This window comes from Culex pipiens, chromosome 2, assembly GCF_016801865.2.
Source record: "Culex pipiens pallens isolate TS chromosome 2, TS_CPP_V2, whole genome shotgun sequence".
NCBI lineage: Eukaryota > Metazoa > Arthropoda > Insecta > Diptera > Culicidae > Culex > Culex pipiens.
The window spans coordinates 208,245,408-208,261,848 of record NC_068938.1 but is presented as its reverse complement, the minus strand read 5'-3'; the positions used below and the strand labels follow the sequence as shown (position 1 = coordinate 208,261,848).

Genomic DNA, 16,441 nt, shown 5'->3' with positions numbered 1-16,441 from the left:
TTGCATTAAAATGAAAAAAGTGATCAGTTTTTTATCGTGTTTTTTCCGTTGTACATAAAAAAATTCATAGGGTTTTAGGCAACCCTCTGGAACCACTGTAAATGGCTAGAACGTTTGACAGTCACCAAAACCTCGAAGAGCCCACGTAGTAGTATTAGTGAAGAGCCCACGTTGTTTATTATCGTATTTAGGTTTCATAAACATGGCCGTCGTGACAGAGGGCTGGTTTTAGGACCCTATTCAGAGCTTCAATATTTGAACGAAACAAGGTTTTAAAATTAGTTTTACACCAGGTCAGTTGTTTTGCCACAGTATTTTCTTAAATATGTAACATTTGACGAAAAAAGTGAGAAAAATAATTTCTGCGGTACTGCGAATCGAAATTTCACTAGTAGTCAAAAGATTTTTCAGTAAACTTTAAAATGATGGAAATGATTCCGAACGCAGGGCAATGCATTTTAAATTACTTTTAGCAGATTGAAATTGAATTTTATGGAAATGGATTTTACGAATACTTCGAAAAATATTTGCAACAGTGGATACATCTAGAAAACGGTACACGCTATCAAATTTTATGTAAAATGCTTTTTGATTGCAAATTTAAGTGTGCATCTAAAACTAAGACAAAAAAAAATTAACAGACAAAAACACTAATGCAAAAAAATTCAACGTATTTCCACGTTTTTCAAAAAATATTATTTGTAAAAAACAATGCCAAATTAAAAACAAATGATATTTCGTTTCATCCAATTATTGGTGTGAATAGTTGAATTAAAAAAATTGAAGTGTTTAATATGTTTCTTAGACGTCTTCATTTTTTTCAACTATACCCAAGACTGAAAAATGATCAGAAAATCCGTTCTCAAAACACATAATTTTAAAAATATCAGTAGCCTTTTTGTTTGGTCAGCGGTCAAAATTGTATGGAGACTTGTCTGGACGAACTAATGATGCAAAAAGTCTTCTTTGGTCATATAATAGGTGCACACAACGTTTCATTAAAAAAGCAAAAACTGCAAAACTTTACACAACATTTTTATTTTTAAAATATCAAAACTTGACTAAGAAAAGCAAATAGAAAATAAAATATTGATATTACAAGGCATGGTTGCTACATTTAATTGCAAGCGGTGCAAAACGAATTGAACACTAGTAGGAGTTGTTAACCAACTATTTGTTTTCTAAAAATTTAAGACGAGTCACTTTTTTTTTGCTGGAGAGAAACTTTTTTTCTGTACACACCAAATTTTTTTCGCTGAAATTCAGTGAGTTTTACTGAATTTTCATCTACTGAAATTTCAGCGATTGATTCAGTAATTAAGATTTTACCAAATTCTCAGTTAACTGACATTAGTCACTTTGACAGATAGTTTACGGGGTGTCAAAACAACTGAAATTTCAGCAAAAGAAACGTCAAATTATTTTGCTGAAAATTCAGTAATTTTTTTGTGTCAGTTTGACAGATCATTTGCTGAAGATTCAGCAATCGTTGCTCGTATTTCAATTATCAAAATTTAATTTTGCTTGCCACTAAAAACATTTCCAGTAATGTTATTTATACATTTATTTCATCGAATTGATGAAGGATGGAGGATTATCCTCCAAACCTACAAAAACAGGTGGTTAGCATTGAGGCATTTGTTATTTACATTTTTCTTACCTTTGTTTCTAAAGATCATAATACAAAATTCAAAAACACAACACATTTGATAAAGGATTTTCTCTCGGCAGCATCCAAACAATAAGTCATAAGTGACATTTCAGTTTGACAGTTCTGCAGTTACTGATTTTTTAGCAATGCTTTTGTTTATTGTCGAATTTCAGTAAAAATGATGATAACTGAATCGCATTCAGTTATTCATTTTACTGAAATGGCAATCCAAAATTAGCTGTGTAGGCACTCTACATGAAAAATTAATAGGAGTTCATAATAGGTTTAAACAAATATGCTTCATGTTAATGTTAATCATGTCATAATTACCAATACATGAATAAAAATTCATGTTAAGGGTGCACAGCAACGAAGGAAGTTGTTGTCTTCTTATTCCAAAATTGTCAAATTTACGGACCCAATCCTGCAACAATGTGATTGTAAAAATTGTCAAACTTTGTTGTAAATTACTTTGTGGATAGTACTTTAGTTTTGAAGATACTAAAATGTCTGTAACAAAAATCTGGGTGCAAAAGCTCTGGTTGATGTGCACCGAAAATAAAAAAAAGTGTTCCGTTAATTGCACTTTTATTTCCGTTCAAACTTAAAGATTCTTGAAATAAATGTTGACCACATGATTTGGTAAGGAAAAAAAGGTGCCATAAAGTTTGAAATATATATTTGGAACGGGCCGACTAACTCAAAAACTATCCATCCGTCATGCATAAAAGCTCAAAAGTTTGAAAAATAGCAGGAAGGGAATCTTTAAATATAAACTTTATATAAATATAATATTGGTTTGTTTTTTATCTCAACAGAACACAACTTATATGAAAAACTTGATCTTTTAAAATCTATTAAATTAATACTATGTTCATATTTTTAAGCAGGCCCATTATTTTAAATAGTATAAAAACATGAAAATATCATAATGTGTAATTGAAACAAGCTTAAAAGCATTTTCATTGATTTATTTCATTGTTTTAAGTATAGTTGCTTTTGCAATAGTTTTTAAAGTTACGTGGCTTGTATTTTTGATGTTGAAACAGGTTTTGTAAACCAAAACAAATTCCAAACACTTTTTGGAAATAATTTTTAAACAATAATAAAAAAAACTGTAAAGTTGGCCTCACCAGCCCCCCCTAAAAGTATACAATAATTTACTAAAATGCTCGTAATAAGCGCGAGCCTGCCACTCAAGTATGTGGTACTACCCAGCAGAAGAAATTACTTTTTATAACATGCTATTCATGCTACTGAAGACTGGACTGTTCGACCACAACGTGCCGCGCGGCCTGTCGAAATACTAAGTGAAGCAGCCAAACGGCCAGCAGGCAGGCAGCCAGTCAGGTCAGTGTTTTGTGGTGCAGTAAAAACCGCACGGGCAACCTTGCCGAAATGCCGTAGAAAACCGTTGAAATGTGCATTTTGCTGAGACTGCTGGTGGCAGGCAGAGACAGTATAACAGAGCTGTTTGCTGTCCAATCGATCATGCAAAACTACTACGGTACCTTTAGCGTGGAGTGACTTTGGAAAATTTAATTAAGTTGATCATATCTCATATCAGAATCATAATAATTCTTTGAATCTAATGTCAAACTATTTGACCACAATAATCCAAAATTTGTGATCAATATCACCCCACCGTACAGTTCAAATTTACTACGAGTTTTGGTCTCACATGACTGCATTTCAAACGCGTCGTGGTGAAGGCACCCAAAGCCGCCCAGGTGTAATTGTAATTTGGACATATTTGAACAACGATTCGCGCGCCAAATTTAACGCACGTTTTTAATGATACGGGCAGTCAGCGCAAAAAAAAAACGAATCGCATCGATGTTTCACACTCTGGTACAATCAATTATGAGCGATTGTGGAACGTTGCAGTCGGTTTGTTGGGCTTTGTTATTCATACACATTTCAAATGGTTTGTTTAAGTCGTGTCAACGGTTTTTTTTCTACTCTTTCTTGAACATCATTCATCAGGTGTTTACTATTTTGGTTTTTAAGTTTTTTTGGCTCTCATCAAACATTGTATTTAGAAATGATGCTTTGTTCAGTCAAACTGAACAAATTTATTCTTTTGATGGCTGAAATACAACCTTGTCGAGTTTTCCCGACGACTTGGTAGAAGGACGGTTTCATTCCATGTTTAAGTGTGATTTGACGAAAAAGGTTTCATTTTCAAGTTTAATTTTGCCATTTTGTCAGTGACCGTGCGAATTTGGGTGACAATTTCTAGGTCCACATGCTAATGGATTTTATCTGTCTTTTGTTTTACAATCCTGATTAGGCTTTTAGAACTACATGACAAAAATTGACAAAAACAAAAACAAAAACAAAAACAAAAACAAAAACAAAAACAAAAACAAAAACAAAAACAAAAACAAAAACAAAAACAAAAACAAAAACAAAAACAAAAACAAAAACAAAAACAAAAACAAAAACAAAAACAAAACAAAAACAAAAACAAAAACAAAAACAAAAACAAAAACAAAAACAAAAACAAAAACAAAAACAAAAACAAAAACAAAAACAAAAACAAAAACAAAAACAAAAACAAAAACAAAAACAAAACAAAAACAAAAACAAAAACAAAAACAAAAACAAAAACAAAAACAAAAACAAAAACAAAAACAAAAACAAAAACAAAAACAAAAACAAAAACAAAAACAAAAACAAAAACAAAAACAAAAACAAAAACAAAAACAAAAACAAAACCAAAAACAAAACCAAAACAAAAACAAAAACAAAAACAAAAACAAAACAAAAACAAAAACAAAAACAAAAACAAAAACAAAAACAAAAACAAAACAAAAACAAAAACAAAAACAAAAACAAAAACAAAAACAAAAACAAAAACAAAAACAAAAACAAAAACAAAAACAAAAACAAAAACAAAAACAAAAACAAAAACAAAAACAAAAACAAAAACAAAAACAAAAACAAAAACAAAAACAAAAACAAAAACAAAAACAAAAACAAAAACAAAACAAAAACAAAAACAAAAACAAAAACAAAAACAAAAACAAAAACAAAAACAAAAACAAAAACAAAAACAAAAACAAAAACAAAAACAAAACAAAAACAAAAACAAAAACAAAAACAAAAACAAAAACAAAAACAAAAACAAAAACAAAAACAAAAACAAAAACAAAAACAAAAACAAAAACAAAAACAAAAACAAAAACAAAAACAAAAACAAAAACAAAAACAAAAACAAAAACAAAAACAAAAACAAAAACAAAAACAAAAACAAAAACAAAAACAAAAACAAAAACAAAAACAAAAACAAAAACAAAAACAAAAACAAAAACAAAAACAAAAACAAAAACAAAAACAAAAACAAAAACAAAAACAAAAACAAAAACAAAACCAAAACCAAAACCAAAACCAAAACCAAAACCAAAACCAAAACCAAAACCAAAACCAAAACCAAAACCAAAACCAAAACCAAAACCAAAACCAAAACCAAAACCAAAACCAAAACCAAAACCAAAACCAAAACCAAAACAAAAACAAAAACAAAAACAAAAACAAAAACAAAAACAAAAACAAAAACAAAAACAAAAACAAAAACAAAAACAAAAACAAAAACAAAAACAAAAACAAAAACAAAAACAAAAACAAAAACAAAAACAAAAACAAAAACAAAAACAAAAACAAAAACAAAAACAAAAACAAAAACAAAAAAAAAACAAAAACAAAAACAAAAACAAAAACAAAAAGCTTTCAAAAATATGTTTTAAAATAATGGTCCGCTTGGAAATCCCAATATTTTAGTGTGAAAATAGCATACTGCACACTTATTTTCAAAAGCAATACTATTTATTGAATATTTTCAGCTGTAATCTTTTGAACATCAAAGAATCAAGGCTTTTTCTTACTCTAATAAAAAAAACCAGAAGCAGTATTTTCAGTACCACGCAAGCTACAAAAAAAGTTCAATGAACTTCCTAATGTATTCAAAACAACAAATTTGATTTATTTTCATCCTTCTCGTGGTACATGATAACAATGAAAATAATTTTATTCGAAAAGAGGTGTTTAAAAAACAAATGAAAATATTTCCTACTCTTTGCTAAAAGTTTATGTTTGGAACTCGCCCAGCCAAAACATTCCCCAAATCAGCTCTTATAAAAGTGTTTGTCCATAAGTGCCTCCGTTTACAACGGTAAAGAAAGTCTTTAGTGATACTAGAACCATGTGGGCAAGCAAGTGCATTCTCGCACTTCTATCGCTAACCGCCACGTGCTTTGCCAGCCTCGAAAAGGTACCCCGGAAGGAAATCGTCCTGGAAGACCGCTACCAGTACATCGTAATCGGAAGTGACCACGTGGCGCAAAGTGTGGGCGTATTCCTCGCCAAGCGAAACGTCGAGAAGTTGGTGCTGGTGCTGCGGTCAAACCACTGCGAACGAATTCTTGAACCTGCTGCCGACGCGGCGATCACCGACCTTGGCCGTCGAGTGGCGGACAAGTTCACGGAGTGTGCCCGTCAGTTGGGCTACCAGTTTGTCGATCCTGCCCACCGGGGGGAACGGGCGGGAGTTGCGTGTGCGGCACGGAACCGGACCTGCAAGAGGGTGGACACCGGGCAGCAGCAGCAGCAGACCTTGTATGCGATTGACCCGAATTTGAAGCTGCTGACCGGGGCTAGACTGGTTCGGTTGTTGTATAATCTGGGTGAGTGGTTTGTGGAGAAGTGACTAATAGCTGGATAAGAAACCATAACAGAAAAAAAAAGATTTTTTGTCGTGTTCACTTAGCTATAACATCAATCTTAATTTCAATATATATCTACGTTGACTTTGTTGCCATCTTAAAAAATATAGAAGTATTTAGAGTTCTCAGCTTGGATTATTTTTTATTCAATGGGTTCCCAATGGGTTTTGCTCATTTTAGCCGCTGCCGCAGTTCACGGTGTCGAGATCCAGCTGGGCGCCTCGCGGAAGTACATCTTCGCGGACAAAGACGTGATCATCGCTGGCAGATGCGCCAACGACTACCGCCACCTGGTGACCTCGTCAATCGTTTCCAACGTGGCCCTGCTGGAAACCCTCCGGAACGTCCCGGTAGATTTCGCCCTAAGCAGTCCAATTGTGGCACCGGTTTTGCACACCGAGTCGAATGTTACCCTAGCGCAGAGTCCCGTTCTGCTGCCGACGGAACTGTTCATCCGCGGTCCGGAATGCAACGAAGAGGAGGGCGTCAAGCCAAACGCCCGGCTTGGCATGATCATGGGCAACGCCAACGTGGACAATCGCGTGTGGATCGGTTTTGTGCCGTCGATTTTCTCCAACGATCCAAGTTACCTGCCAAGCCACGAGGAAACCGTCAAGATCGTATCCCACGCGCTCAAGGTCGCGGCCACCATAGCCGACTGCGATGCGTTCCAACGGCTGCAGCTAACGCCGTTAGATCAACGCATACTGCAGTGCGCCAAATACGTCGGCACGTTACAGTACTGGACGTGCCATGTGGACTTCAAGCTGAGACTGTTTGAGAAGGTCAAGTTTTGCAATACAAACGCGAATCAACAGTAAAAAAAAACTATAATATTATGTATGCATGATGTTTTCAGAAAGCGGCCATTTTCAGACACAACACAGCTCTGTTGAGTGACGATTTCCGAGTAAACGGCGTCCGAGCGTTGCGGTTGATACCGTTCGGACTAACGACACCGTTTTTGGAGCAACAGTGGAACCGGATCTTCCCCCTGCAAGCTGAACCCCAGCAAGATCTTCCAAGTGATGCCCCGCTTCCGGTTGATGTGGCGGAATCCACCAGCCCCTTGGTTCAGCTGATACGAGCGTTGCGAGGTTCCGTCAATCGCGCTAAACGAGACGACGTAGATCTGGTTGATTTTTTGGACCAACTTGTGGCGAAGAACGTGACCAACGACATCCGGAAGGTTGACGGTAGCCAGGAAGTGGAACGGACCGACCTGTTAATGGGAATCTCCAAACAAGACTTGCAGGAAATTTTGTACCATTTCAGGAATTTTACGCTGCATAATAGCACCACTGGCAGCGCTGGTCATTCACCCTAGCAGTGCAAACCTAAATTAATTTATCACCTTTTATGGAGTAATAAAATTTCGGTTCGTGAATGGAGAGTCAAAATAGAACGTAAACAAGGTGTACGATTTTTACTGAGTGTCTATCGCGCATTTGGAAAGAGTGAAACCAAAAAACGGAAAATTCACCAAAAGGTCGTTTTCTTTTATGGTTGACCTGTTCAAACTTCCTTCGCCGATCTCTATTGGTTCATGCAGGAAATGATGAATATGCATCAGTACTATTTGTTCACTTCAAACACCTTGTAGGTCAACGAACAATGTCATCTATTTTCACAGGTCAAAATTGCGCACTTTATATGGTGGTGTTTTATGGCCTCTCCAGCTGTTGGCACGTTACTGGGTCAAGTTTAAAACTGTCTTCGCTTGGGTTTGTTTATGACGATTACTGTTGTTATTTTCGCGTCGTTCAAGTGCCAAAACATGGACACTTGAAGTGCCGTTACTTATCATTTGGCAAACAAAACATTTTTTTGCTGAAATTATTTTCATTAAATATTTGTTTAATTATTTTTTTTATGTAAGAGAAAAAAGGTTTCTCAGGGTCATTTTGAAGCTTGAAAATGTTAATTATAATTAAAAACTGTGTTAGAACGATTTTGAAGCAACACCGATTCACCAATTTTTTCACCTCTTCCAATTACTAAGAAACTTGCAGGTCTGATTTTTTGCCACTAAAATCATCTTTTTGCGCCATAAAATCCAATAATAAGGCTGTCGTTATTTTTATGTATTCTTTATTTGTACAAAATTTAACAATTATATGAGTTCCTTATTAAATTTATGGAATATCGTGTGCACTGTCATGGGGCCATCCGTAAACCAGGTAAACACTTTTTGGAAAAAATTACACCCCCTTCCCACTCCCTCTTGCCAATAACTGTTCATACAAAAAAACCGTTTTTCATACGGAGCGTAGACAAACCCTAAACTGTCAAAATGACCAAAATGACGAAAAGACCAAAACGGCCAAAACGGATAAAATGACCAAATCGGAAAACGGCCAAAATAACCAACATTACCAAAATGACCAAATGACCAAATTGACCATACTAACCAAATTGGCCAAAATGACCAAAATCACCAAATTCACCAAAATGGTTAAAATGACCAAATCGGCCAAAAGGCCAAAATGATCAAAATGACCAAAATGGCCAAAAAACTAAAATGACCAAAACGGTCAAAATGATCAAAATGACCAAATCGGAAAACGGTCAAAATGATCAAAATGACTAAAATGACTAAACCAACCAAATTGGCCAAAATCACCAAAGTAGGGGAAAGTGGGGCAAGTGTAACAAGCTAAGGAAATGCTCGTTATAACCCATCAAAAACGTTAAAAATCTGTCGGATTTTTTTATAATCATCTTATTCCAGGTCTTGACTAAGACTTTGATAGAAGAAGTTTTTAAAAAATCCTGTTTTTTAATGTAAAAAATTGATTTAAAAAAAAATGATTTTCCGTACGTTCTTCTCAACTAGTGGGACAAGACGAACAACCCGTTGGGGCAAGAGGAACAATGCATGAAATAACATGTTAATTTGCTAACAATTGAACTGTTATCACTTAGGTACATCAGATTAGAATGTATTTGAAACGTTTCTTTAATTTTTAGATTAATTAATAATATTTTACTAAAAAATTGATCGTTTATACAAAAACAAATTATTACTTAGATGAAAAAAAGGAAATTTTCATAATATCACTATATTTTGTACGGAATTTTTTTTATCAATTGTTTATCAGTTTTTAAGTACTTTTATGTATTTATTTCCCAATAAAATATGATGTTGCAGCAATTCGTATTTTTTCCATAATAAAAATCCATATGGTACACTTGCCCCACCTGGACAAGGTTTTTTAAAGGCTCTCAACAAAAATAGCCAAAAGTTAAATCATACTTTATAATAGGTGCAAGTCATTGGTAGGGACACTACTGATCTAGGAAAAATAGCATTTTGAGAAAATGAGCCTTAAATCGAACCCTAAGCCTTATTTTGTACTTTCCAAATATTATAAGAAAACAAAGGTTTTGAAAAAAAACTTCATTAAATCTCATTCCCCGTGGCGTTTACGTCGTTTTGGCGGTTATGTGGTAGTAGAATCAGCTAATTGCATTGCTAGCAACAATTCCTCATACTGGAAATAATCAAAATTGTAAAAATTACGGCCTTACTAGCGATTGTTCCTCTTGCCCCATATGGTCGTCTTGCCCCACCTTCCCCTAACAAAAATGATAAAAATGACCAAATCGATCAAAATAACTAAATCAGCCGTAACGGTCAAAATGACCAAATCGGCCAAAACGGTTAAAATGATCAAAATGACCAAAAATGACCAAAACGATCAAAATGGCCAAAACGGTTAAAATGACCAAAATGAACAAAACGATCAAAATGAACAAATCGGCCAAAACGGCCAAAAGATCAAAATGACCAAAACGATCAAAATGACCAAATCGGCCAAACGGTCAAAATGATTAAAATGACCAAAATGATCAAAATGATCAAAATGACCAAAACGACCAAAACAACCAAAACACCAAAATGACCAAATTGACCAAATCGGTCAAAACGGTCAAAATGACCAAAATGGTCAAAACGACAAAAATGACCAAAATAGCTTAATCGGCCAAAACGGTCAAAATTACCAAAATGACCAAAATGGTCAAAACGACCAAAATGACCAAAACGGTCCAAATGATCAAATCGGCCAAAACGGTCAAAATGATCAAAATGACCAAAATGGTCAAAACGACCAAAATGACCAAAACGACCAAAATGACCAAATTATCAAAATGACCAAATCGGCCAAAACGATCAAAACAGTCAACATGACCAAAATGATCAAATCGACCAAAATGACCAAAACGGTCAATATGACCAAAATGACCAAAATGCCCAAAATTATCAAATCGGCCAAAACGGCCAAACTATCGAAATGATCAAAATGGCCAAAACGATCAAAATGACTAAATCAGCCAAAACGGTCAAAATGACGAAAATGGTCAAAACGCCAAAACGACCAAAACGTCCAAAATGACCAAAACGGCCAAAACGGTCAAAATGATCAAAATGACCAAAATGACCAAAGCGGTCCAAAATGATCAAATCGGTCAAAACGGTCAAAATGACAAAAATGGTCAAAATGGTCAAAACGACCAAAATGACCAAAACGGTCCAAATTATCAAATCGTCCAAAACGGTTAAAATGGTCAAAACGACCAAAATGACCAAAATTGTCAAAATGACCAAATCGGTCCAGACGGTCAAAACAGCCAACATGACCAAAATGAGCAAAACGATCAAATCGGCCAAACCGGGCAAAATGATCCTAATGACCAAAATGGTCAGAACGACCAAAATGGTCAGAACGACCAAAATTATCAAATCGGCCAAACTATCGAAATGATCAAAATGACCAAATCGGCCAAAACGGTCAAAATGACCAAAATGAGCAAAACGATCAAATCGGCCAAACCGGTCTAAATGATCCAAATGACCAAAATGGTCAGAACGATCAAAATGATCAAATCGACCAAAATGACAAAAACGGTCAATATGACCAAAATAACTAAAACGACCAAAATTATCAAATCGGCCAAAACGGCCAAACTATCGAAATGATCAATATGACCAAAACGATCAAAATGACCAAATCGGCCAAAACGTTCAAAATGACCAAAATGGTCAAAACGCCAAAACGTCCAGAATAACCAAATCGGCCAAAACGGTCAAAATAATCAAAATGACAAAAATGGTCAAAACGACCAAAATGACCAAAACGGTCCAAATTATCAAATCGGCAAATACGGTTAAAATGGTCAAAACGACCAAAATGACCAAAACGACCAAAATGACCAAAACGATCAAAATGACTGAATCGGCCAAACCGGTCAAAACAGTCAAGATGACCAAAATGAGCAAAACGATCATAACGATCAAATCGGCCAAACCGGTCAAAATGTTCCAAATGACCAAAATGGTCAGAACGACCAAAATGATCAAATCGGCCAAAATGACCAAAACGGTCCAAATTATCAAATCGTCCAAAACGGTTAAAATGGTCAAAACGACCAAAATGACCAAAATTGTCAAAATGACCAAATCGGTCCAGACGGTCAAAACAGTCAACATGACCAAAATGAGCAAAACGATCAAATCGGCCAAACTGGTCAAAATGATCCAAATGACCAAAATGGTCAGAACGAACAAAATGATCAAATCGATCAAAATGACCAAAACGGTCAATATGACCAAAATAACTAAAACGACCAAAATTATCAAATCGGCCAAAACGGCCAAACTATCGAAATGATCAATATGACCAAAACGATCAAAATGACCAAATCGGCCAAAACGTTCAAAATGACCAAAATGGTCAAAACGCCAAAACGTCCAGAATAACCAAATCGGCCAAAACGGTCAAAATTATCAAAATGACCAAAATGATCAAAACAATCAAAATGACCAAAACGATCAAAATGACCGAATTGGCCAAAACGATCAAAATGACCAAAATGGTCAAAACGCCAAAACTACCAAAACGTCCAAAATGACCAAATCGGCTAAAATGGTCAAAATGACCAAAATGGTCAAAATGGTCAAAACGACCTAAATGACCAAAACGGTCCAAACGATTAAATCGGCCAAAACGGTCAAAATGACCAAAACGACCAAAATTATCAAATCGGCCAAATTATCGAAATGACCAAAATGATCAAAACAATCAAAATGACCAAAACGATCAAAATGACCAAATCGGCCAAAACGGTCAAAATGACCAAAATGGTCAAAACGACCAAAACGATCAAAATGACCAAAATGGTCAAAACGCCAAAACGACCAAAAGACCAAAATGACCAAAACGGTCAAAATGATCAAAAAGACCAACGATCAAAACATCCAAAATGACCAAAACGGTCAATGTGACCAAAATGGCCAAACCAATCAAAACGTCCAGAATGACCAAATCGGCCAAAACGGTCAATATTTAAGCTCAACAATTAGAAACAAGACAAAGAAAAATCTTTTCCGACTATCCGAAGTGAAATTTTTCCGAGGCCTTCGAATAATCGAGTCTGGACTGTAAATAGTAAAATTCTATTTAAATTCGGAAAAGGAGAAGAGGAAATATCAAAACTTCTGAAAAAAGGATGAATTTAGAAAAACAATATACGCTGTTCGTATCTATAATTCTCTTTATTAATAAGTTTATAACTTCTATACAATTTTTCATTATATAAGTAATAAGCGAATTAATTGATATTGTTTTAATATTTGCCATATTTTGTTTCGTTCGCCATTAACGGCCAACTTTTTAATTTGTTCGATAAATTACATCCTTTTTCAAGGGTAGTTTTTTCACATAGGACTAAACTGTGTGTGGGTTTGAGTGAGTGTGTGTAAATATAACGATAAGAGTACAGGGTGCAACAAAGTTTTCTTTTTCTTAGGGCTAAATTCTAATAAAATATTCGTTAACTGAGCTCGATAAGTCATACCAATTTGGAATAGTTTTGTTTTCTTTTTTGTTACACAATTTTTAAACTTTAGTGCGACCTCGCAATCTCGGAGAAAAAGTCCAGAATGTCCTTGATGGTAAAATCGAGCGTGATCATCGCGCCCGCGTAGCACCGCTGGATCCACAGCTCGAGCGAGTTGTACTGGGCGATAAACTCCTCCTGCATGGCGCGCCACACCACCTGCAGCAGGTTCTCCTCCTCGCACAGGTGCTTCTCGACCTTTTTGTAGAGCTGCTCGAGCCCCTTCTTGACCTCGCGGGCCGGGTACTGGGCGATGACCTTGCGCAGTTCCTGCTTCGAGTACGCCATCTGGTAGCTGATTTCGGTTTCCTTCACGCCCTGCTGTACCTTTTGCTGGACGCCCTCGAAGAATTGCTGGAAGGGTTAAAGAGGGGGTGTTAGAGTGAGAATTTACTTTTTGTGGGGTTTTTGCTCTCTTACGTTCAATTTTTCTAGCGGCCGTCCAAAGTACTTGGTCACGTAAGCCTTCAACGCGTCGTTGTAACGGATCTTGGCGTCCTTTTTGAGTTGTTCGAGCACGCCGACCTTGAGCTGCGACAGCAGCGAGTGCATCCGGTGGTAGTTCTCCATCTTGACGACCTGGTGCGGTGTTTTCGCGTGGTCCATCGCGTTCACCGGGATGTACTCGAAGATCGCCTCCACCAGCTTTACCAGCCACTTGTCCAGATCGTTGCGGCGTTCCGTCTTTTTGAAGATGGACTCGGCCGTCACGGCAAACTCCTCAAAGTTCTCCACGTACGGAAGCAGGCCACACTTGGACCGCTTGGGCACCTTTGCCTCCTGGATGGACTGCAGCTGCAGGTTCATAAACTTGTCAAAGTTGCGCTTCACGTGGATCAGCGCCGACGCGAACGTCATGCTGAGGAAGGACTGACCCTCCTGGGCGGACATGACGTGCTGCGTGAGGCGGACCAGCACGTACAGCGAGTAGCTGGAAGGAATTATATTTATAAATAAGAATCCAATTGACATCTAAAGATCGCCACTTACTAACTGTCCAGCTTCTCAAAGCTCAGTATGAAGCTGTTTAGCTCCTGCTCCAAATTGCTAAACAGCTCGCCCATCATCCGCCGCACATCTTCGTTGATCTGCCGATCGAGCCGCTTCTGCGGAATCGCCACCACCGCCGTATCCCGCTCGTCTCGCTGCTCCCGGTCCTGAATGGCGGCCGCCATGTCCAGCGTCGTTTGAGTGTTCTTCCCGGTCGGACTTATCACGTCCAGCTGGAAGAAGGCGATGCAAAAGTGCTGCTCACTGAGCGCGACCGGTTCGAGTTCGGCAAGGACTTTTTCCAGGATCGAGTCGAACTTTTGTCGCTCGACCGGTTCGGCGCCGGGTCCCCACAGTTCCCGGTTGATGCCGAGGATGCCGTACGGTTGAGAAACCGGCTGTTTGCTGGGTTGGCCCAGCTTCAGCTTGTTGCTCATCGAACTGCTGTTGAGGTCTTCGCGCGAGCCGAACCGTTTGACGGAGATGGATTGCTTGGCCGCTTCGAAGAAAAGCCGAATGTCCCGATCGTAGACCTTGCTCAGCGAGCTTGTGTAGACCTTGATGAGGGCGTCGTACGCTTTGCGGTCCATCGCCTTCATCCAGTGCATAAGTTCGGCGTACGCGGACAACTCCCGGTGGACGGAGTTGTGCTTCGGGAGGTTTATATCGGTGCCGGAGTGCGGACTTTGCGAGTCGCCCAGATTTCCCAGATGGATGAACAGGTTGTTCAGATGTCGGCTTACGGTTTGGGAGAATTTGGCTTTCCACTTTTCGAACCGCTTGCGCTGATCTTGTACGGCGGTTAGCCGGAGCAGTGCCGGATCGATGTCACTATTCATCGCTGTTTGGAGAGCTTTACCGGCTGCGATTGCAGCCGGGAGTCCCTTCGGAGTTAGATCCGTGTCGCTTAGCGCAAGTTGGTGCACGTGAGGAAGATCCAGCTGAGAGACGACCTTCTCCAACTCTTGAAGCAATTTTACATTATTTGTGTTGGCGATCTCAATCATCTGGTTCTTTTCGCCCATCTTTTCCATCGTGTCCCGAATGTGGCACAGAATTTCGTCGTAATCGTCCAACCGCTTCTCGACCTTTTCCGCCTCAAGAATAGCCGTTTCAATTTGGTCCATCAACGCGTCAACCTGCTTCTCCGACGCAAGCACACTCTGAATATTCGCCCCGTCCAGCTCCTGCAAATTCTTCCCCAACTGTTCCATAAACAACTCCGCATTACTAATCGCGTAATCGCACTCCCCAATCAACTTGCTCAAATTCGTCTCCTCCTTCTCCGTCAACGCGTGAAAGTCCTCACTCTCAACCATCTCGTCCAGCTCATCCTCATCCTCTTCCTGACCCCGTCCCCCAACCCCAATCCCCCCAAACTTCCCCCCCTCCCCGACCATCTTCTCCGGCGACCGCTCCGTCAGCCACGTCTTGGGCACATTCTTAAACACCGGCCGCTCCTCCACCCGCACATGCTTCGCCAGCTGCTTCCACAGCACCGTAATAAAGTTCTGCCGCTCGTGCAGGTTCGCCGCAAACCAACGGTACACCTTCTCCAGCTGCACATCGAACTCGTGCGTCTCCGGTGACTCATTCCGCCCATCGACCCCCTTCACCTCCTCCAGCGCCCACGTCCGCTTCTTCTTCCACACGCCCTTGTCGTACTGCTTGACCTGGCAGATCGTGACCACGATCCGCGGTTTCGTCGACGCCACCAGACACAGGTACGAGCTCTTTTTCTTCTTCAGCAGTTTGCTCACATTGCACACCGAAAGAATTCGCTCCTCCAGCGCGTCGAACACCTCCTTCTGGATCAGGAACTTTATGCCGGCTGCCATCGCGCAACTTTACCACAACACTTCCCGCGAGCAGTGCCGGAGGGGCCTCATAAAACTGCACCGGGTATTTTTTTCCGTTTTTCTCGGAACCCGGAATCTGCGCTAGCAACTTTTGTAGGTGGTTTTTCGAGCGAATGTTTTTGTTGACATAATTTTTCGTCGTCGTTTCAGATTGACAAGTCAGCAAAAATTGCGATACGTCAAAATAGGGGAGCGAGGGGTGATTTTTCAATTTTGGAAGGTTCATTTCCAATGACATGTCTTAAACATCTAGCATAATTCAATTTTTTAAAATTCTTAAATTAATTAATATTCTTAAAACTCTTAAAATTAGTGAA

The 16,441-nt window shown here is 38.3% G+C and overlaps 2 protein-coding genes across 2 annotated transcripts; one reads left to right on the top strand and one right to left on the bottom strand.

Annotated features, from left to right (window-relative positions):
* The first annotated feature begins 5,558 nt into the window (after positions 1 to 5,558).
* Positions 5,559 to 7,799, top strand: LOC120423749 (uncharacterized). The gene is made up of 3 exons (XM_039587665.2): positions 5,559 to 6,336; positions 6,556 to 7,160; positions 7,235 to 7,799. The coding sequence occupies exons 1-3, from the start codon at positions 5,856 to 5,858 to the stop codon at positions 7,700 to 7,702; spliced, it is 1,554 nt and encodes a 517-aa protein (XP_039443599.1). The 5' UTR covers positions 5,559 to 5,855; the 3' UTR covers positions 7,703 to 7,799.
* Positions 7,800 to 12,912: 5,113 nt separating this feature from the next.
* LOC120423740 (exocyst complex component 1) lies at positions 12,913 to 16,271 on the bottom strand. Its single transcript, XM_039587652.2, has 3 exons — positions 14,266 to 16,271; positions 13,696 to 14,206; positions 12,913 to 13,629 (listed from the first exon to the last, which is right to left on the bottom strand). The coding sequence occupies exons 1-3, from the start codon at positions 16,101 to 16,103 to the stop codon at positions 13,282 to 13,284; spliced, it is 2,697 nt and encodes an 898-aa protein (XP_039443586.1). The 5' UTR covers positions 16,104 to 16,271; the 3' UTR covers positions 12,913 to 13,281.
* Between the last annotated feature and the right edge of the window lie 170 nt (positions 16,272 to 16,441).